This window comes from Theropithecus gelada, chromosome 1 (genome assembly GCF_003255815.1).
Source record: "Theropithecus gelada isolate Dixy chromosome 1, Tgel_1.0, whole genome shotgun sequence".
Classification (NCBI taxonomy): domain Eukaryota; kingdom Metazoa; phylum Chordata; class Mammalia; order Primates; family Cercopithecidae; genus Theropithecus; species Theropithecus gelada.
Window position 1 is genome coordinate 44301266 of NC_037668.1, and position 23021 is coordinate 44324286.

General features: G+C 52.7%; 1 protein-coding gene across 1 annotated transcript; it reads right to left on the reverse strand.

Annotated features, from left to right (window-relative positions):
- Positions 1-1671: 1671 nt before the first annotated feature.
- On the reverse strand, positions 1672-22988 carry LOC112623745 (putative ciliary rootlet coiled-coil protein-like 2 protein). The gene is made up of 9 exons (XM_025384414.1): positions 22840-22988; positions 21879-22078; positions 13213-13395; positions 11890-12038; positions 11095-11199; positions 3030-3196; positions 2448-2558; positions 1835-1991; positions 1672-1718 (listed from the first exon to the last, which is right to left on the reverse strand). Exons 2-9 carry the CDS (start codon positions 22073-22075, stop codon positions 1672-1674), a joined length of 1116 nt encoding a protein of 371 aa, XP_025240199.1. The 5' UTR covers positions 22076-22078; positions 22840-22988.
- Between the last annotated feature and the right edge of the window lie 33 nt (positions 22989-23021).

A 23021-nucleotide genomic window follows, 5' to 3' on the forward strand; every position in this document is an offset into this window, starting at 1 on the left:
TTTTGAGACAGGATCTCACTCTGCCATGCAGGTCGGAGTGCAATGCCATGATCATGGCTCACTGCAATCTCAGCCTCCCGGGCTCTGGTGATCCTCCCACCTCAGCCTACTGGGTTGGGATCCCACCACACACAGCTATCTTTTGTATTTTTAGTAGAGATAGGGTTTTTCCACATTGCCCAGGCTGGTTTGGAAATCCTGGGCTCAAGTGATCTATCCACCTTGGTGTCCCAAAGTGCTGGGATTACAGGTGTGCTCTACTGAGCCTGGACCACCTGCACATTTAAAATTGTGAACTTCTTCTGTATACTTCAGTACCTTTTCAAAGATTTCTTTGACACAAAGTTCTCAGAAATCTTAAAGCTAGCATTTCAGAATAGAAAAAAACAGCTCCTGGTTCACTGCTGAAATTTTACTAATAAAATTTAAAAACAAAAAGAAAGCTACTAACGCATATCAGCCCCGAACAAAGATTAAACACTACCAGCAGATCTTTCTTTAACTTCGTGACGCACTGGGATTCATTCTTTCGGCAAAGAAAGGATGAACACTGTAACCCAAAGAAAAGAAAAGACTTCTTTTCGAAAGTGGCTGTAGCAGCAAAAGACAAGAGGAAAGCAAGGAAACCATGCCAAATGTCTTGGTTAACTCTTCGGTGAAAGGACAGGTGAAATGACAGACAGACACAGGGAAATCACAGCAACTCTTTGCAGTGCAAACACCAACCCCACAATCCATCCTTCCGGAAATCCTGCGGTTAATTTGAGGCTTGCCCCGCTAGTCATGAGGTTGGATGGCTACAAACGCTCCTCATGTGCATCCTGGACCTGGCACACCTGGCTTGCCCATCGCCAGCCTGGAGACACCGCCAGGAGCAGAATCCCGGAGGCCAATAAAGACTCCAACTTTGCAAGCAGAGGGAACTGATTTCTGGACTGGAAGGTGGGGTCCGGGGTCAGTGTCCTCTACAGGATATAGGACGACGTGCCCCCGAAGCTGCTCCGTCCCTCCACCGCCCGCGATGCCACAGAACACCCGCCAGCGACTTTCTTCCCCAGCGCGCACCAGAGGTGGGCTGAGGGCGGCCGCAGCAGGGGAAGAATCGAGCTCAGGGAACTCAGGTCCCGGCTGTGCACCCACCACCCCTCGCCCAACAAAACTTGCCAGGCCGCGCCTCAACCCAGCTGTGCGCTCGCGGGTCCCAGATTTCACCGACCGCCTAGCCGGGCGGGGCGCCCTCACCTCGGAAACGCTGGGCGGACTTCGCCATAACTTCCCATCCAGAGGGCAGCCCGCAGCCGCGCCGCCCCTCCTCGGCCCAGCTCCTGGCGCAGCAGGTCGCCCGTCCCGCGTTCCAAAAGCGCCATGCTCACTCAGAAGCTCAGGCAGTCTCGCGACCCTCACCTACCCCTCCCAGTACCGCCACGGTCTCAACCGCCACCCAGCCCCTCGCCGCCGCGCCTGCGCCCCACTGGCTCCTCAGGATCAGGCTTGGCCGCGTCAGGAGAACCCAAGGCGCAGGCGCGGAGGAGCCTTAAAGGGACCCGGCCGCCTCTACTGCGTAAAGGTTCGAGCAGGTTAGGGGCTGCGCGGTCCGAGAGAAGGAGTAACCGAGGGAATGGACCGAGTGCCGCGGGGACAGGGTAATCCCTCTCTCCCCTCGCCTCTCTGTCAAAGCACCAGCCCACGACTCTGCAAGTCGCTGATTTCCCCAGCCGCTATGGAAAACAGTCAAGATGACAGCATCATCACTCATGAGACTGTTGTGACCACACAGGCAGAGCACTTGGCAGGGGGCCTGGCGTGCAGAACGTCTTCAACACATTATACTCACTGCACGTGTGAGTCTCTGGGAGGGGCACGTGGCTCTGCCATCCCGCGGCTTGCAGCTGGTTAAGGAAGCGGTGCTTCCAGGGAGAGGCCATCTGAAGACCGAACCTTGCAATGCGCCCCATTAGTGCCACAGGATGGCAAGGGAGATTGAGCATGGGCTGGGGGTTGGAGGGCTCTGGAGGGAGCTTGAAGCACGGATAGGACTTGGGGTGGTGTTATCCGGGGGAGGGGGCCAGAGAAGTCCAACGGTGGAGACAGTATGTGTGGTGCATCCACGCAGTGGCTGGAGCATCCAGCGGCAGGACGGGGGACATTCCACCCTCTCTCCCTTCCCTCGTTCCTGCTCCACAAGGCCATGTTGTCCTCAGAGCTGAGGGAGAGCAAGTCCTGAGAGTCGGGGAGACCTAGGGAGGGCACAAACCCTGGCCTGACTGTGGCTACCCTGGACTTGATCATCTGTGCTGGACAACAACCAAAAGAGCATAAGCAGAGTGAGGCATGAACGCTTCGCCCTGCGGATTACCCGGCTTTCCCATACTCCTAGGGCCTCAGGCCAGGCTGCGACTGGGGAATGTGAGAGAAAAAGGAGCAAACTGCTTTCTGAGGCCAAGCACTGAATTCTCAGAGGCCAGGACAGGGTCTGTAACCAGGCATGACAGGGCCTCCCTGCAGTCTGTCAGCATCTGGGGTGTCAGGGCTACCAGGATAAAGCCCAGCAGAGGCAGCTGCAGGAGCAAGGGGCAGGGGAACATGGAGAATGTCTGCTGGGGGTTTCTGAGCCTGCCCATGGCTGCCTGCTGGCCTCCTTGCCTGCAACAAGGCTGCGGGTGAGCAGAAAAGTGAGATTGACTGCCACTGGGTAGCTGCCCACCACGGGTCCGGCCCAAAGCCTCTCACACCCTAGGCAGCATTGGTGCAGCATCCTCAGCCTCGTCACTATTGATATCTTGGGTGGGACAAATCTCTTTCATGTCAGGTGGCGGGGGTGGGCCACCCATGCATGGTAGAATGTTTAACAACATCTCTCACCTCTAACCCCGAAGCCTATCCCTTGTAACAACCAAAATGTCTCCAAGTATTGCCAGATGTCCCCTGGGGTGATGGGGCAAAATATGCTGTTTAGGGTGTGAGAGGCTTTGGGTCGGACCTGTGGTGGGCAGCTGCCCAGTAGCAGTCAATCTCACTTTTCTGCTCACCTGCAGCCTTGTTGCAGACAAGGAGGCTGGCACGCAGCCATGGCCAGGCTCAGGAGCCCCCAGCAGACATTCTCCGTGTTCCACTGCTCCTTGCTCCTGCAGCTGCCTCTGCTGGGCTTTCTCCTGGTAGCCCTGACACCGCAGATGCTGACAGTGCTTAAGAACCACTGGATTCAGGAAAGGAGAGTTAAAAGTCTTCTCCTCAAAGTAGAAAATAATTCATGGTCTTTCATTCATTCCACAAATATTAGGCAATTGTGTTTTGCTAGGCACTGAGGACATAGCCTTCACAGTCGGGTTTTCATCTACAGCAGACCAGGCACCCAAATGTACCTAGATGTTTATTTCCTTTCATTCTTGCTCCAGATCTATTCATTATCCTCCTAAATGGGAAATGTGACCCTTAGGAAGCAGCATGCATCTCCTCCTGGAAGTCTTCCCAACCCCAGGGTGGGGCCAAATGCCTCTCTGTGTAGCCCAGAAGCTGTGTCTAGCTCCACTCTCTTTGCGAGACCCTGAATCTTCATTCTAATTCCCCCTCCCAAAATGTCTCTTCCCGCAGAGCACCGAAACCTATTCTAACTCTCCCCACTCTCTCCTTAACTTTGCTGCCTGGATAAGCCTTTAGCCTCATATGGAAATGTAACTTCTAAGAACTCAACTGCGTAGGCTCGGGGCTACAGGGTGGGGAAAATAAGAGCCATCTCTGTATTAGCTTCCCTCACAGCTGTGACTCCTGTCCAAACTAGACGTTGGCCTTCACTGTCCTTCTGCAGGGAAGCCACAGCTGGAATACAAAGAGGAATGAAAGAGGAAATCCCCAGGCCCTGCACTTCCAAGGGCCCACATCGAGATCTGGCAGCAAGTTCAGAGTGATTTTTAGTATGCAATTTTTTTTTTTTACCTATGTAGACCTTAGAAGCTAAACCCACCCACATCTTGCCACAAGGCTCTTCAGATCTCAGGCACTCAGCAAGGTGCCCAGCACATCATAGGTGCTCTGCAAAAGTTCATGGAATGAAATGAGCTGAAGCTGATACTATTGCTTTGTTACTTCTATGATGATTCTAATTTCATAGAGAAAGCGCAGTGCACCATGATCCACACTGAATGGCTCCCTGCCTAAGGGAAGCTATTGTTTGCAAAATGTCCTCAGCCAGGAAGCACAGCTCAGGTGGTAGCAGCTTCCCAAACTGCAAGTGCAGCACCAGAAGGCTTACAAAAACGCTCCTGGCATGGCCAGCTTGCAACTCCAGCCCCTAAGGACAAGGACCCGATCACACAAACTCTGACGAGGTCAAGTGTCTCTCCGAGTCCTCACCGGGCAGCAGCGCCTGCAAAGCAACCCCTGTCACCCTCCAGAGGAGGCTCATGGGAGCCCATTAGTCCTGTCGGGACCTTGGGACCCTCCACTCAAACACCTGTTCTAAGAGCTTCCCCCAAGACGGGATGAGAGAGGGTACTACATGCAAGGCCAACATGCCAATGAAGTACCCTGTGCTGTTCATTAAAACCTGAAAATGGAGGTTGGGAATTTAACAACCCAAGTGCAAAGAAGAGAGGTTTTGGGGACATTTTTAATACATCTATAATCTTTCATTAACAGCTAGAAATTTAGATTGCTGTACATAAGCGATAGACAATGAAACAGAAAAGGCATTTCTGCAAGCCTCTCAGCTGTCAGCTCTGTGAGCAGCTGGGAGGGTCACTCTGTAGTCATCTGTCACACTGGAGAAGGCCTGTTGAGCCAGGGGCACCTTAGGAGGCCAGGGTGCAGCACCAGAAGCACGGGCCCTGGCTCACCAGAGCTAGAAGCAGCAGCCAGCCCCAAACAGGCAGGAGGGTTTACAAAAGGACAAGAAATTGATGGAATCACCCAAGTCTGCAAAGCCCTGCTCCTCCCTCCAGCTTCCCCATCCCCACTCCTGGATGGGCAAGGGCGGGGGGCAGGGACTAGAGGGGCTAATGGAGGAGGTAATGGAGTGACCTTCTGGGGTGAACACCACAATTATGTCCCCTCCTACAGACAAGGGAACAAGCTCAGCAGGGCTGAGTCACTTGCTCCTGAGACCCAGTCCCCTGGGTCGCTGGTGGTTCTGCTCATCTTGGATATAGCCATTTATAGTGTTTGCTCCAGACTGTCTTTCCAAGAATGTTTGAATAGTGAACAACTTGGAAGATAGAGGCTGTCTCCCTCCAGGCCAGAGGCAGGCTTGTTTGGACTCCAGTGTAATAAAGATAATGTCCCCCTCAAGGGCAAAGGCCAGGCAGGTGTGCTTGTAGTCCACTCAGCAAGACAGGGTTCCTCAGATGGCGTCCTTGGCTGGGACACAGACCCCCTACATATGCAGCATCCACCTGGGCCTCTCAGTATCACAGCCATGGGGTTTAGAGGCAGAGGGGACCCATGAGGACCATGAAGCTTGGGCTGCCTGCTGGGTGGCAAGTAAAAACAACAGCTATCTCTGCCCCGGGAATTTCATGTCTTCTGCCAGCATCCAGGGAAGGGTAGCGGGCTCACCTCTTAGCTTCAAAATATGGTGAAATCACAGACAGTCCATAATTATTGGTGCTTGCCCAAGCCCACACAGTCACAGTGGCAGGCTAGGATTCAATCTCAACAGACTCCAGCACCACGTTTCCCAGGCTGTGATCCGGGGACCATCTGCATCAGAGGGAACTGCTGGGCTCCTCCACTGACCCACAGAATCACATCTCCAGAGAGAGAGATGGGGTCTACGCTCCCATCAAGTCCCCATATCAGCCTACAAGCATCCCCAAGTCTGAAAGGCTCGCCCTCCACGGCGACGCCCCATTCTCTAGTGTGCACAGGTCACAGACATCTGGGCTTGTAGAGCTCCTGGCCAGCCTAGGGGGTTGGTGAATTATGGAGGACAGACAGAGAGCCAAGAAAAGACGGCAGGTCAGCACAGGCCCACACTGCTTAAAGTGTGGCGTTCCCTGGGCCCAGACTCTAGAACTGCTACGTGGGGCCCTGGGCCACCCAATCCTGGGCCCCTCCTGGTAGCAGGGACAGTGGGGACTTGTCTGTTTTGTTTGCTGCTAGGCCACCCCTCCCCCCTCCCAGTGCCTAGAATAGCACCTGGCACATAGGAGGGACTCAAAAGTTACTGAAGAAAGGGACAGGAGGAGAAGGGAAAGATGGAGGCAGGGAGAGAGGGGGCAAGGAGAAGAAAGGGGGTCAAGACAAGGTGCCCTTGAGGGCTGAAACTGGGATGCTGCATCCAGGTCCCAGAGTCCAGAAAGCTCAGCAACAAGTGCAGCCTGCCGGCCGGAGACTCACTCAAAAGCCCCATTGCCAGATCAGGCCTGTACCATGCACCTACCCAGCAAAAACATGCTGAATGAATGAGTGAGTGAGTGAGTGACACCTCGCAGTGACATCCTGTACCTGGACTTGCAGGTGCGGGTACCAGATGGTGCAGAGGCTGTAAGTGGCTGCTGTCCCCAAGGCTGTGGGTGTCACTGTGCAGAAAGGACACGCATATAAAAAGTGTGTAGCTCTTAACTGCACCCAATGAGTGAGGAAACAGGCTCAGGACCCCAAAGAATCTCACCCCAGAGCAAACTGCTGGAAAGTGGGGGAGGCAGGAAGCTGCCAGGAGCTCTCCAGACTCCAAATCCAGTGCTCTTTTCCCTGAGGCTGATGGCAAGGGCACAACCCACCCCAGAGTGCCCCTCAAAGAGCCAGGGCCCCCAGATGCCTCCAATCTATGACATCTCAGTGGCCCACCCCAACCAGAAGAGGGTCCGGACGGTTGGCCTGCCTGCTGCCGAACAAATGGGGTCGCCAGCAGCCACCTCGAGGTGCACCATTAAGCTGCAGAGGCTGCAGCTCAGGCCGAATGTCACTTTATGAAGCTTTCCCGCTGGCATTAAAGGTTTGCCATGTCCAATCTCACTCATGCCACCGGCACCCCGCTCAGCATGCGTGCTGAATCATTAAAGGGAGAACGACGTTTCTGAGAAGAACCGCTGTGGCCTTCTCCAGGAAAACAGCCTCTCGGAAGCCAGGGCCAGCGGCAAAGCCTCTGACAGAAAGGCCAATGGGACCCAAGGGTCCAGGTCCCCGCCTCTCCTTGCCCAGTGGCCTTTTCTGAGCAACCTGGGGCTGGCTGTCGGTGTTGAAGGCAACTAGCTCTGTGTCTTCCCGGCTGGCATCTGCTCTGCTGAAAATATAGCTGTTTGTCTAGGGATTGTGTTTTCCTTGGAAAGTTTTTTTGGTAAGTTTGCTTTGGGGTTTTGGAAAGAGAAAGACTGGGTTTTTGTTTGGATTCAGGGGATACCTATGCAGGTTTTTTACATGAGTATATTGCGTGATGCTGAGGTTTGGCACTAACGATCCCACCACCCAGGTGGTGAACATAGAACCTGATAGGTAGTTTTTCAGCCCTTGCCCCCTTCCCTCCCCTGTCTAGTAACCCCCCAGTGTCTGTGTATACCCACTGTTTAGCTCCCCATTATGGGTGGGCACATGTGATGTTTGGTTTTCTGTTTCTGCATTAATTAGTTTAGGATAATGGATTCCAAATGCATTCATGTTGCTGCAAAGGCCACAATTTCACTTTTTATGGCTGTGTAGTATTCCATGGTGTATATGTACCCCATATTCTTTATCCAATACACTGCTGATGGGCACTTGGATTGATTCCATGTCTTTGCTATTGTGAATAGTGGTTCAGTAAACATTTGAGTGCAGGTGTCTTTTTGGTAGGACATTTATTTTCTTTTGGGTATATACCAGTGATGGGATTGCTGGGTCCAGTGATAATTCTGTTTTTTGTTCTTTGAGAAATCTCCAAACTGCTTTCCACAGGGGACGATCTCATTTGCATTCTCACTAACAATGGATAAGCATTTTCTTTTCTCCAAAGCCTCAACAACATCTGTTATTTTTTTACTTTTTAATAATTGCCATTCTGACTGGCTTGAGATGCTGTCTCATTGTGGTTTTGATTTGCACGTCTCTAATGATTAGTGATGTTGAGCATTTTCTCATGCGTTTGTTGGCCAACTTTATGTCTTCTTTTGAGAAGTGTCTGTTCATGTCCTTTGCCCACTTTTCAATGGGATTATTTGGTTTTTTTGCTTGCTGAATTGTTTAAGTTCCTTATAGATTCTGGAAATCAGACCTTTGTCAGACGCAGTTTGCAAATATTTTCTCCCCTTCTGCAGGCTGTCTGTTTACTCTGTTCATGTTTTAATAGTTTCTTTCACTGTGCAGAAGTCCCATTTGTCTATTTTTTATTTTGTCACATTTGCTTTTGGGTTCTTCATCACAAATTCTGAAAGACATTCTTTTGAAAACAAACTCTCAGGCATGCCAGTGGCAACTGTGCCCCTGAAGGGGTGGTGGCCCATGCACAGCTTCTGTCTCCCATCAGTCCATGCGCAGCTTCTGTCTCCCATCAGTCCATGCACAGCTTCTGTCTCCCATCAGTCCGTGCACAGCTTCTGTCTCCCATCAGTCTGGTCCTCCAGTAGTGGTGAGAGTCTCCTCAGTTCTTGTCTGTTCCATCAGGCCAGCCCACCATCTGGGCCCCAAACTCTAGTTTGCAGCCCTGGTTGGGATGTCCGTGTTCTGGGCTGAAGACCACAGTGGACCTCTGCACAGACGTGCCTCCCCCACCAGCAGTGTGCCTGCTGCTCTGTAGCCCCTGAGATTCACAGGAAAGCCAGGTGTAAGGTTTGGTAAAAATGAATTCCAGCACCCTCGCTCGTGCCTGTGGGGTGACCTGTGCCTTCCCCATGATTTCTGCAAGCCCTGGGGCCTCTGCCATCCTACTCTCATCTGCTCCGGGTCTGGCATCTGCTGAGCTCTCTTGACTCACTGTCTCTCACTCAGCTGTCTCTTCTCTTGTCTCTGCGATGAAGCTTCTACCATTCTCAGCCCCCACTCCCAACACCTCCCTACATACTCTGCCTGCATCAGACCTGACGAAGGTTTCTTCAGGGGAATTTTATAGTCAGAATGGCAGAGTAGAGGAAGGCAGGTGGGAATATTGGCAGGCCTTTGGCCACCCAGCCACTTCTCAAAGGCGGTGCTTTCTGGAAGGTTCTCCAATTAGAAGCACCCACCAATCAGAAAAGTTAAATCAAGGAAGTTCCTGAAACAAAGAAGGACTCAGTGCTTTAGTTCTGGATGCCCAAGTAGCAGGCACCAGTAGAAGGACCTTCACACCAGCTCCTGAGCCTGCATTGCTGTGTCAGCAAAACACCATCCTAGTGTCAGCATCAAATCCTGTAACCGACTGTGAGTCTCTGGGCCGGGCTCTGTGCACACAGGACCCTTGAGACGTCACTCCACCTTTGGATGTGAAATGCCCAGGGTTCAGCCCTCTGCAAACTGGAGAATGGCCAGGAAGACCATGGGAGGTAAGATGCTTGCCTCAAAACTCCCTGGGCTGAACGAGGACCCCTAACCCTCCGGTCTGTTCTGGGCCTTTAGGAAACACCCCAGAAAGGTCAGCTCACACAAGGGACCCCCAGGGACATCAGAGTACATGACAGACCAGGTGCTACCTGGAACTGAGGAGGCCAATGAAGGCAGGCAGGTGTCCTTCCATCACCCACACTTTCCCTCCCCTCACTCAGCGAACTGCCTTGGAGGGTATTTCCATGGACACTCAGTGGGCAGGAGCCTCAGGTGCCTCTGGTGGGGTAGCCACAGCCCTTACGGGCAAGGCCCTGCCGTAGCTGACCCCTCCATCCCCAGGCACCCACCCTGCCTTCTCTAATGAGTCCATGGCCCCCTATCTCCTGCACCTTAAGGGACCTGGAACCTTAACGGGCCCCACACAGCCTCCCCTGTCTCTGGAACCTGCCACTGAAGGCCTCTGCCAGGGCTGCTTCCTCCCACAGGCCAGAGCAATTTACCTGAATCATTTACGGTGGCATAAAGGTGGTGGAACGTTTGCAATCCTGAGGAGCCCCCTTGGGAACCACTGCCACCCTGCAGCATTCCCAGGGAGCCCCCAGCCCTTACCCAGGCTCAGGGGGTGGGGGAACCATCTCCCTGCAGCCAAATCCCACTTCCCATGGCTCTCCAATTAAGATAAATATAGATTCAAGTGCAGTTGTAAGAAATAATATAGAGAGATCCATGGACCCTTTACGCTGGGCCTCCCGCCAGGCCTGCTCCAGCTCCTGCTCCCGCCCGCTCAGCTGCCGGGAGAGCTGGCCCCCACCCAGAGACTGAGCAGCACTCCCAGCATCCCCCAGCTTGTTCATCATGCAGCACCCCAACTAGGGGCCTAACCTAGTCCTGGCGGAAGGCCTGGGTTCAAGCCCAGGGTCTGCCCTCATGTGCTATATGTACTTGGGCAAGTCATGACCTTCTCTAGATCTGCAATGCACATGTGTACAAAAATGAGGGCCCGGCCGGGCACGGTGGCGCACGCCTATAATCCCAGCACTTTGGCAGGTGGATCACTTGAGGTCAGGAGTTCAAGACGAACCTGGCCAATGTGGTGAAACCCTGTCTCTGCTAAAAATGCAAAAATTAGCCGGACATGGTGGTGCACGCCTGTAGTCCCCACTACTTGGGACGCTGAGGCAGGAGAACAACTTAAACCATGGAGGCAGAGTTGTAGTGAGCCCAGATCGTGCCACTGCACTCCAGCCTGGGCAACAGAGCAAGACTCTGTTTCAAAAAATAAAACACACACACACACACACACACACCCTGCAGGGCAGCTTTGTCTTCCTCCAGCTGTGGGCCGGGTACGAATGGGGCCTCATAAGCAGGGCATTCCTCCCAGGACCAGGAGGCCTCATCCACCCACCCACCAGCCACAATATCCCAGGGGAGGCTCCCAGGGAATGAGGGGCAGTGCCCTTAGGTGTGTGGGACACTGGGGAGGGGGAGATGAGGGCCCATGGAGCTTCTGTGCTCTGACACCGAGAGAGGATAGACAGACAGACGGAGACAGACAGAGAACCAGAGACAGAAAGGGAGGCACAGGTCAAGACAGGTACAGGGCTGGGCCCGGGGTGCCTCACTGACACTGGGCAAGGCAGGTGGGCCCACAGGTGCACAGCGTACCTGGGCAACAAGGCGGTTCAGATCCAGCTTGTCCTGAGCAAGGCTCTCGTTGAGGGCGCTCAGCTTGGACAGGGAGTCCTGCAGGGAGGCCTCCTCTGCCCTTAGCTTGGTCATGGAGAGCTCGAGCTCCACGCGGCCAGCCTCAGCCTGCAGAGTCAGGCCCTCAGAGATGAGGAAAGGCAGAAAGGTTGGGAGGAGGTGAGGAGAGACAAGAAGAGACCCAGAGAGATGGACCCTCGGAGACAGGGGAGGGGAAACAAGGAGGGGACATAGCGTGAGATGGAAAAAAAAAATCACCGCAGAAAGCCTGCTGCTTATGGAGCCATTTAAAAGCCACACAACACAGAGCTGTGCAAAAATAGCTCAAGCTGCAGGGCAGGACCAGAGTTCAGAGGATCCCCTGAGTACGGTCTAGGGACAGCACTGCTCAGAGCCCAGGCTGCAGCGGACAAGGCCAGCCCCCCGCCAAGGACTCTCTGGGCTGTGGCCCCAACTCTCAGACCCCAGGAGCTGAGTCTCAGGCACTGGACGACCCTGAGCTTTAGGCACCACCCCCAGGAGCATCCACAAGAGCAGGGATACGGCCATAAAGAGAGGTCAGTCCACTTATGGCTGGGACCAGAGGTCCAGAGGTCTGTGGCCTGCGACAAAGATCAGCCTGTATCCAGAAGGAAGGGGTCAGTCTGTGACCAGGCTCAGAGGTCTGCCTGACACTGGGACCAGTCCATGCCAGAGCGAGACGTCTTGCGGCTGGGGGTCAGAGGTAGGTTTTGTGGTTGTGCAGCAAACAGGGACCCACCTTGGTCAGCGCCTCGGCCACCTCGGCCTTCTCAGCCTGCAGCATGTCCCGCTGCAGCGTGGCGTGGCTCAGCGCCTCCCTCACCTCCACCAGCTCCTTGGCCAGGACTGAGCGCTTCCCTTCCAGCTGCTCTAGTTGTCTATGGCTGCGGGACAGAGGGCGGGCGGGTGGCCCATGTCACTTTCCTGCCCTGAACCTCCTGTAGCCAGCGAGATGCTGAGCCAGGGACCAGGCCTGAGGCAGGAGTTTGGAGAGAAACAGCCTGACCCACAGGGCAACCAAGCCCACTACACTTAGCTGCATGACCCTGGGCCTCTGTTTTCACATCTGCAAAACAAGGTAACACTTGCCTCGTGACATTGTTTTCTTGAGACAGTCTTGCTCTGTCACCCAGGCTGGAGTACAGTGGTGCAATCTCAGCTCACTGCAACCTCTGCCTCCCAGGCTCAAGCAATTCTCCTGCCTCAGCCTCCTGAGTAGCTGGGATTATAGGTGCCCACCACCATGCCTGGCTAATTTTGTAGTTTTAGTAGAGATGAGGTTTCCCCATGTTGGTCGGGCTGGTCTCGAACTCCTGACCTCAGGCGATTCCCCTGCCTTGGCCTCCCAAAGTGCCAGGATTACAGATGTGAGCCACCATGCCCGACCTGTTTTAAGGATACAGACTTCACATATGCTTAAAATGGTGCCTGATACATCTCCCCAAGGGCCTTCAGAAACAAGAATCACATGCACCACCACAGTCTACTAAACATCATCATCAATCACGTCCCAGAGAGGTAAGCAGCGCAGTGGGGAAGAGGTTAACTCTGAAGGCAGAATGCCTGGGTTCAAATCCTGGCTCTTCTGCTAATTAGCTGTGTGACCTGGGGCAAGGAACATGGCTTCTCTGTGCCTCAGTTTACCATCCACAAAATGGAGATAACAGCTTCTATGACACAGAGTTATCATAGAGTTGAATGAGAACTGAATTGCCTAAAACAGTATCTGGCACTTAGTGAAATTAGTAAGGATATTGTTATGATCATAACTAAATTTTAAAAACACTATTGTTAATATTACTACTGTTATTTTAATTATTGTTGTTATTATCATCCAAGTTCTACCTTTTAACTAGTTCTCTGATCCCAGGTAAGTGACAACACCTCCCTGAGCCCCCAATTTCCTGAAATGGGACTGGTTAGAAAACCCGACATCAGAGGGGTCCAGATGGTAGGAGGCCCAGGAGCCAGTGGGTGCTCCCTAACCCCCCAGGGGCACTGTCAGGGGATCTGAGGCACATCTGAAGGGCCCTGGCAGGCAGGCGAGATGCTGCTCACCTGCGCTCAAGCTCCTGGCGCACCCGCACGCCATCCTGCACCGCGTCCTCCTGCTCTTCCTCCAGCCGGTCCCGCTGGCGCCGCAGCTCCTCCTGGGCAGCCTGCAGCTTCTCCCGCTCCTGCCGTAGCTCCTCGGCCTGCTGCTGGGCCACCTGCAGGCTGTGAGCCAGGTTGCTCTTCTCCCTTCAGGACAAGGGGAGGAGAGGGGAGCAGAGGGGATGCTGGGGCTGCGCTCTCTAGGGAAGGTGGCTGGCTGCTCCTCTAGCCATGAGCTACATCCTCCCATCTTCCAAGGCACTTGCCTCCAGGAAGCCTTCCCTGACCACCCTGCCCATGGCTGACTCATTTCACTGACACCCTCCAGCAGAAGAACCTGGCTTTCCTTCCCCCCAGCCCGCCCATTTCGAGTGGATGGAGGTGCTGGCATTATCTCCAAGCACCCTACCAGGTAGGCAAGGCTAGGCTCCTGGGACACACAGACAATTGTGCCACCAGCTCTGCTAGGCCATGTGACCAGGAAATGCCCCCTATAACACGCCATGCCCCTCAATTCTGGGAAGCCTGATAGAGCTGAGTCTGCAGATCCCACAGCTTCCTGCTACATAGGCACATGGTGGCCACAGCAGGGGAGGGAGGAGAAGGCAGCAACTGAGACCCCAAAGACTTGCTGTGAGCTGCCACTTTCCTCACTGGCAGTAGGTGTGAAAAAACTTCACGACATGATTTTTTTTTTTTTTTCCTGAGATGGAGTCTCACTCTGTCACCCAGGCTAGAGTGCAGTGGCGTGATCTCCCCTTATTGCAAGCTCCACCTCCCAGGTTCACGCCATTCTCCTGCCTCAGTCTCCTGAGTAGCTGGGACTACAGTCACCTGCCACCACACCCAGCTAATTTTTTGTATTTTTGGTAGAGACGGGGTTTCACCGTGTTAGCCAGCATGGTCTCGATCTGACCTTGTGATCCGCCTGCCTCCCAAAGTGCTGGGATTACAGGTGCAAGGCACCGCATCCAGCAATTTTTTTTTTTTTAGACAGCGTCTCACTCAGTTGCCCAGGCTGGAGTGCAGTGACACGATCTCAGCTTGCTGCAACGTCCACCTCCAGACTTCAAGCGATTCTCCTGCCTCAGCCTCCCAAGTAGCTGGGATTATAGGCGCCTATCACCACGCCCAGCTAATTTTTGTATTTTTACTTAGAAGCGGGGTTTCACCATGTTGACCAGGCTGGTCTCAAAGTCCTGACCTGAGGTGATCTGCCCGCCTCAGCCTCTCAAAGTGCTGGGAAGACAGGCATGAGTCACTACACCCGGCCCTAATTTTTTTATTTTTTTATTTTTTACTTCTATTTTTATTTATATATTTTTTTGACACAGACTTTCACTCTTGTTGCCCAGGCTGGAGTGCAATGGCGTGATCTCAGTTCACCACAAACTCTGCCTCCCGGGTTCAAGCGATTCTCCTGACTCAGCCTCCCAAGTAGCTGGGATTACAGGCATGTGCCACCACTGATGACTAATTTTGTATTTTTAGTAGACACAGGGTTTCTCCATGTTGGTCAGGCTGGTCTCAAACGCCTGATCTCAGGTGGTCTTCCCGCCTTGGCCTCCCAAAGTGCTGAGATTACAGGCGTGAGCCATTATGCCTGGCCAATTTTTTTTATTTTTAATAGAGATGGGATTTCGCTCTGTTGGCCAGGCTGGTCTCAAACTCTTGACCTCCAGTGATCCATTCGCCTTGGCCTCCCAAAATGCTGGGATTACAGGTGTGAGCCACCATGCCCAGTCAACAATGTGCTGTTAAGTAAAACACACCCAGCCTGAATTTTCCCTTTTTAAAACTTTTAATTAAAATTTAATACAGCCAGGGACAGTGGCTTATGCCTGTAATCCCAGTAATTTGGGAGGCTGAGGTGGGAGGAATGTTTGGAACTAGGAGTTCAAGACCAGCATGGGCAACACAGTGAGATCCTCATCTCTACATTTCGCAGAATGTGAAATGGGATGCTTGCTGTGAACACAACTACTTAAAAAGACCTTCTCCTTTCCAGGCATGGAAAGCCTCAGTTTACTCTCACATGGACCTGAATTCCAGTTCCCACCCTGCCACCCCCAGCCACACACACTGTACGAGTCTGAGCGAGTCTCTCAAGCTTACAACAGGGTTCCGAATTGCATGAGTTTGACAGGAAGACTAAATGACAGAGTACATAAAAAACACTCGGCCAAGAGCCTGGCACACAGTAGGTGTGGAGGAAACGTTTGCTATCTCACTGCCAGGAAACACGATGGGAAGGAAAACCAGTGCCCTGAGTTAGGATGGGCAGATGAGGCTGTGAGAAGGCGCTGTCTTTTTATTTCTATTTTTCAAACTTTTCATTAGATCGTTACATTTATGAAGAGAAAAACCAAACAACAAAATATCCAAAACAACCTGGCAGCTAAATGGATAATTTATTGTCTTAAAAATCTTCAAGGTGCCAAGAACGGTGGCTCATGCCTGTAACCCAGCACTTTGGGAGGCCAAGGTGGGCAAATCACCTAAGGTCAGGAGTTCGACACCAGCCTAGCCAACATGGTGGAATCCCATCTCTACTAAAAATATAAAAATTAGCCAGGCATGGTGGCAGGCACCTGTAATCCCAGCTACCAGGGAGGCTGAGGCAAGAGAATCGCTTGAACCCAGGAGGTGGAGGTTGCAGTGAGCCAATATCATGCCATGGGCAACAAGAGTTGGGGGGGAAAAAAAGAAGTGAATAATTCCTTGTCTTAAACATCTTCGGCTGGGCGCGGTGGCTCATGCCTGTAATCACAGCATGTAATCACAGCACTTTGGAAGGCAGAGGTGGGCGGATCACGAGGTGAGGAGATCGAGACCAACCCGGCTGACACGGTGAAACCCTATCTCTATTAAAAATACAAAAAAAAGTAGCAGGGTGTTCCGGTGGGCGCCTGTAGTCCTAGCTACTCAGGGGGCTGAGTCAGGAGAATGGGGTGAACCTGGGAGGTGGAGCTTGCAGTGAGCCGAGATCGCGCCACTGCATGGCAGCCTGGGCAACAGAGCAAGACTCCGTCTCAAAAAAAAAACTTCAAGGTGCCTGGTTGATGGCTCACACCTATAATCCCAGTACTTTGGGAGGCTGAGATGGGTGGATCATTTGAGCTCAGGAATTAGAGATCAGCCTGGGCAACATGGTGAAACCCCATCTCTACAAGAAACAGAAAAATTAGCCAGGTGTGGTGGTGTGTACCTGTAGTCCAAGCTACTCAGGAGGCTGAGGTGGGATGATCACTTAAGCCTAGGAGGTGGAGGTTGCAGTGAACTGAGATCACACCACTGTACTCCAGCCTGGGTGACAGAACAAGACTCTGTCTCAAATTAAAAGAAAAAAAAAAATCTTCAAGGCTAGGCATGGTGGCTTATGCCTGTAATCTCAGCATTTTGGGAGGCCGAGGCAGGGGAATTGCTTGAGACCAGGAGTTTGAGACCATCCTGAGCAACACAGCAAGACCCCATCTCTAAAAAAATAAAAATAAAAAAGAAATACAGTCCAGAATAGTGCCGTCAATAGAACTCTCTGAGATGACAGAATGTTCTATGGCCGTGTATGGTTGATGAGTGCTTGAAATGTGAAACCTGCAGGCTGTGGGCCAGGTTGCTCTTCTCCTTTCAGGACACGGGGAAGGGGAGCAGAGGGGATGCTGAGGATGCTCTCTCCAGGGAAGGTGGCTGGCTGCTCCCCTAGCCATGAGCTACATCCTCCCATCTTCCAAGGCACCTGCCTCCAGGAAGCCTTCCCTGACCACCATGCCCATGGCTGACTCATTTCACTGACACCCTCCAGCAGAAGAACCTGGCTTTCCTTCTCCCCAGCGCACCCACTTGGAGTGGATGGAGGTGCTGACATTATCTCCAAGCACCCTGCCAGGTAGAAGAGGCCAGGCTAGGCTGCTGGGACACACAGGCAATTGTGCCACCAGCTCTGCTAGGCCATGTGACCAGGAAATGCCTCTTATAACACCCCATGCCCCTCCATTCTGGGAAGCCCAATAGAGCTGAGTCTGCACATCCCACAGCTTCCTGCTACATAGGCACATGGTGGCCACAGCAGGGGCGGGAGGAGAAGGCAGCAACTGGGACCCCAAAGACTTGCTGTGAGCTGCTTCTTTCCTCACTGGCAGTAGGTGCAAAAAAACTTCACGATGTGATTTTTTTTTTTTTTTTAAGACAGAGTCTTGCTCTGTCACCCAGGCTAGAGTGCAGTGGCACGATCTCAGCTCACTGCAAGCTCCGCCTCCCAGGTTCACACCATTCTCCTGCCTCAGCCTGCCCAGTAGCTGGGACTATAGGCACCTGCCACCATGCCTGGCTAATTTTTTGTATTATTAGTAGAGATGGGGTTTCACCGTGTCAGCCAGCATGATCTTGATCTCCTGACGTCGTGATCTGCCCGCCTCGGCCTCCCAAAGTGCTGGGGTTACAAGTGTGAGCTACCACATCCAGCAATTTTTTTTTTTTAGATAGAGTCTCACTCTGTCGCCCAGGCTGGAGTGCAGTGACACAATCTCGGCTTGCTGCAACCTCCACCTCCAGACTTCAAGCAATTCTCCTGCCTCAGCCTCCCAAGTAGCTGGGATTATAGGCGCCTATCACCACACCCAACTAATTTTTGCATTTTAATTAGAAGCGGGGTTTCACCATGTTGGCCAGGCTGGTTTCAAACTCCTGACCTCAAGTGATCTGCATGCCTCAGCCTCCCAAATTGCTGGGAATACGGGCGTGAGCCACCACGCCCAGCCCTAATTTTTTTTATTTTTTTATTTTTTACTTTTATTTTTACTTATTTATTTTTTTGACACAGACTTTCACTCTTGTTGCCCGGGCTGGAGTGCAATGGCGTGATCTCGGTTCACCACAAACTCTGCCTCCCGGGTTCAAGCAATTCTCCTGCCTCAGCCTCCCAAGTAGCTGGGATTATAGGCATGTGCCACCATGGATGGCAAATTTTTTATTTTTAGTAACCACAGGGTTTCTCCATGTTGGTCAGGCTGGTCTTGAACTCCCAACCTCAGTTGGTCCTCCCACCTCGGTCTCCCAAAGTTCTGGGATTACAGGCATAAGCCACTGTGCCCGGCCAATTTTTTTTATTTTTAGTAGAGATGGGGTTTTGCCATGTTGGCCAGGTTGCTCTCAAACTCCTGACAAGTGACCCACCTGCCTTGGCCTCCCAAAGTGTTGGGTTTACAGGCGTGAGTCACCATGCCCAGGTGACAATGTGCTTTTAAGTAAAAATAGCAGAATGCGAAACGGGATGCATGCTGTGAACACAACTACTTAAAAAGACCTTCTCCTTTCCAGGCATGGAAAGCCTCAGTTTACTCTCACATGGACCTGAATTCCAATTCCCACCCTGCCACCCCCAGCCACAGACACTGTACGAGTCTGAGCGAGTCTCTCAAGCTTACAACAGAGTTCCGAATTGCATGAGTTTGACAGGCAGACTAAATGACAGAGTACATAAAAAACACTCGGCCAAGAGCCCGGCACACAGTAGGTGTGGAGGAAACATTTGCTATCTCACTGCCAGGAAACACGATGGGAAGGAAAACCAGTGCCCTAAATGAGTTAGGATGGGCAGATGAGGCTGTGAGAAGGCGCTATCTTTTTATTTCTTTTTTTTTTTTTTTTTTTATTTTTTTTTTGAGACGGAGTCTCGCGCTGTGTCACCCAGGCTGGAGTGCAGTGGCGCGATCTCGGCTCACTGCAAGCTCCACCTCCCAGGTTCAGGCCATTCTCCTGCCTCAGCCTCCAAGTAGCTGGGACTACAGGCGCCCGCCACCACGCCCGGCTAGTTTTTCGTATTTTTAGTAGAGACGGGGTTTCACCATGTTAGCCAGGATGGTCTCGATCTCCTGACCTCGTGATCCGCCCGCCTCGGCCTCCCAAAGTGCTGGGATTACAGGCTTGAGCCACCGCGCCCGGCCTTTATTTCTATTTTTCAAACTTTTCATAAGATCGTTACATTTATGAAGAGAAAAACCAAACAACAAAATATCCAAAACAACCTGGCAGCTAAGTGGATAATTTATTGTCTTAAAAATCTTCAAGGTGCCAAGAACAGTGGCTCATGCCTGTAATCCAGCACTTTGGGATACCAAGGTGGGTGAATCACCTGAGGTCAGGAGTTCGACACCAGCCTAGCCAACATGGTGGAACCCCATCTCTACTAAAAATATTAAAATTAGCCTGGCATGGTGGCAGGCACCTGCAATCCCAGCTACCAGGGAGGCTGAGGCAAGAGAATCACTTGAACCTGGGAGGTGGAGGTTGCAGTGAGCCAAGATCATGAGACGGGCAATAAGAATGGGGGAAAAAAAAAAGAAGTGGATAATTTCTTATCTTAAAAATCTTCAAGGTGCCTGGCGTGATGGCTCACACCTATAATCCCAGTATTTTGGGAGGCTGATATGCGTGGATCATTTGAGCTCAAGAGTTAGAGATCAGCCTGGGCAACATGTCAAAACCCCATCTCTACAAAAAACAGAAAAATTAGCCAGGCATGGTGGTGTGTGCCTGTAGTCCCAGCTACTCAGGAGGCTGAGGTGGGAGGATCACTTAAGCCTAGGAGGTGGAGGTTACAGTGAAGTGAGATTGCACCACTGCACTCCAGCCTGGGTGACAGAACAGGACCCTGTCTCAAATTAAAAGAAAAAAAAAATCTTCAAGGCTAGGCATGGTGGCTTTTGCCTGTAATATCAGCATTTGGGGAGGCTGAGGCAGTGTAATTGCTTGAGGCCAGAAGTTTGAGACCATCCTGAGCAACACAGCAAGACCCCACCTCTAAAATAAAAAAAAATAAAATAAAATAAAATAAAATTTTAAAACTCCAAGAAATACAGTCCAGAATAGTGCTGTCAATAGAACTCTCCGAGATGACAGAATGTTCTATGGCCACGTATGGTTGATGACTGCTTGAAATGTGGCTAGGGCAACTAAAAAACTGAATTTTCTTCTTCTTTTTTCTTTTTCTTTTTTTCAGATGGAGTCTCAATCTGTCACCCAGGCTGGAGTACAGTGGTGTGATCTCAGCTCACTGCAAGCTTTGCCTCCCAGGTTCACACCATTGTCCCATCTCAGCCTCCCAGTAGCTGGGACTACAGGTGGCCGCCACCATGCCCAGCTTATTTTGTTTTTGTATTTTTGGTAGAGACGGGGTTTCACCATGTTAGCCAGGATGGTCTCGATCTCCTGATCTCGTGATCCGCCCACCTCGGCCTCCCCAAGTGCTGGGATTACAGGTGTGAGCCACCACAACCAACCTTTTTTTTTTTTTGAGACGGAGTCTTCCTCATCTCCCAACCTGAAGTGCAGTGACACGATCCTGGCTCATTGCAACTTCCGCCTCTGGGGTTCAAGTGATTCTCCCACCTCAGCCTCCCAAGTAGCTGGGATTACAGGAGCATGCCACCATGCCTGGTTAATTTTTGTATTTTTAGTAGAAACAGGTTTCACCATGTTGGTCAGTCAGCTGGGTGTGAGCCACCACACCCAGTCTGAATTTTCACTTTTTAAAATTTTAAATTAAATTTTAAAAGAGCCAGACACAGTGGCTTACGCCTGTAATCCCAGCAGTTTGGGAGGCTGAGGAGGAAGGAGTGTTTGAAGCCAAGAGTTCAAGACCAGTGTGGGCAACAAAGTGAGATCCCCACATCTCTACAAAAAATTTAGAAATGTTGGGGGCTTGTCTAGCATCCTCAGGGCTGAGATCAGAGTTGCCCAGGACCTGGGGAGGTGAGAGCTCAGAGGGTGATGAGGGCACAGAGGAAGGGAGTGGAAACTTAACTCTCAGGCATGGGTCCCATATCCTTCCCCAGGCCAGGCCCAGGCCCTGGCCCCCAACTAGGGACAGTTGGGAGGTAGAGGTGGGAGGATCACTTGAGTCTGGGAGTTCCAGGCAACAGTGAGCTGTGATGGAGCCATTGCGCCCCTGCCTGGGAAACAGAGCAAGAGCATGACTCAAAACAAAGCAAAACAAAACAAAACAAAACTGAATAATAAAAAATAAATGTTGGCCAGGCGCGGTGGCTCATGCCTGTAATCCCAGCACTTTGGGAGACGGAGGCGGGTGGATCACGAGGTCAGGAGTTCAAGATCAGCCTGGCCAAGATGGTGAAACCCCCTCTCTACTAAATATACAAAAAAAAAAATAGCTGGGCGTGGTGATGGGCACCTGTAATCCCAGCTCCTCGGGAGGCTGAGGTGAGAACTGCTTAAACAAGGGAGGCAGAGAATGCAATGAGCCGGTATCATGCCACTGCACTCCAGCCTGGGCGACAGAGTGAAACTCCGTCTCAAATAAAAAAAAAAAATTAGCCGGGCGTGCTGGCGGGCGCCTGTAGTCCCAGCTACTCGGGAGGCTAAGGCAGGGTAATAGGTGAACCCGGGAGGCGGAGCTTACAGTGAGCCAAGATCGCACCACTGCACTCCAGTCTGGGCGACAGAACGAGACTCCATCTCATTAGTAAATAATAAAATAATAAATAAAATGTTAATAGGCACATGCAGCTCAGGGCGACCATATTAGTGCAGACCACATGCATAAGGCTCAACTGGTGTTATGCCCAGACGCTGATTTATTCTTCAGCACCCCCCAGCTCAGACTTCCTTGGCACCTGCTCAGGAGCTCGTTGGCACTCCGCAGCCGCTGCACCTCGCGCTGGGCGTCCTCGTGGGCCTGCATGGCGCAGTTGGTCTTTTCCCGCAGGCGCAGCAGTTGTTCCTCTAGGGCCCGCCGCTCACTCTCGCTGTCGCTAAGCTGCTTCCGCAGGGTGCCCAGCAGGTCCTGGCTTGCCTCATAGCGCCCACCCATGTTCTGAGGCGTGGGCATCACGGAGTCTACGGGGGTCCTGGGAGGCCTCCAGAGCCCACCTACTCTCTTCTGGTTCCAGGGATACACACTAGCCTACGCTAGGCGGGGTCCAGGGCCTGGACCTGGCCTGGGACAGGATAGGAGCCTAGGCCTGAGAGCCAAGCTTCCACTCCCCTACTATGTGCCCTCACCACCCTTTGAGCCCTCACCTCCGTGGGGTCCCGGACAATTCCTGTCAAACTCCCCCGGATGCGAGACAAAGCCCCAGGCACCTTCGTCTCCTGGGTTCTGACCCCACCCCCAGGGCTCCCAGGCCCCTCCCCTTTGCATCCTGGTTCCACTCTCAGACCCCTCCTTACCCTGGCTCTGCCCCTAGTTCCCGAGCTCCTCTCATCCTAGGCTCTGATTCCCCTTGCTAGAACTTTTCCCAGAATCCTGGCTCTGTATAACCAGGGACATGTCTCCCTCTCTACCATGACCCTAACACTGCAGCAGTCTCCTCCCTCCACCAGCTGCTCAAGCACCCCCACTTCTGGGCTCGGCTTCACCGCAGAGCTCTCGGCCACCTCCTTCGGGGTCATGACACCCTCAGACACTTTCTCAGGGCTCTGGCTGCACCCTGCGGCGCTCAGACTCCTCCCCCTGACCCTGGCCCCTGACCCGCCCCCACCCCCGCTCCCGCCCCAACCCGGAGGGCGCGAGCCCCGCCCCCCTCCAGCCCCCGGGCCTCTGGCTGCGCCCAGAACCCTCAAGCCCCTTCCTACCTGGACCTGCGGCTGGCACTTGTGCAGGGCGGAGTGGATCAGGGCGAGCTTGGAGGAGTCTGAGCAGGCCGGGGAGAGGGGCCTCGGCGGGGCGAACGACCTCGGCCTGGCTAGGAGCACCGCGGTGGGGACGGGGTCCACTGGCCCGAGAGCCCCCCACCGCAGGCTCTCGGCTCGGAGAC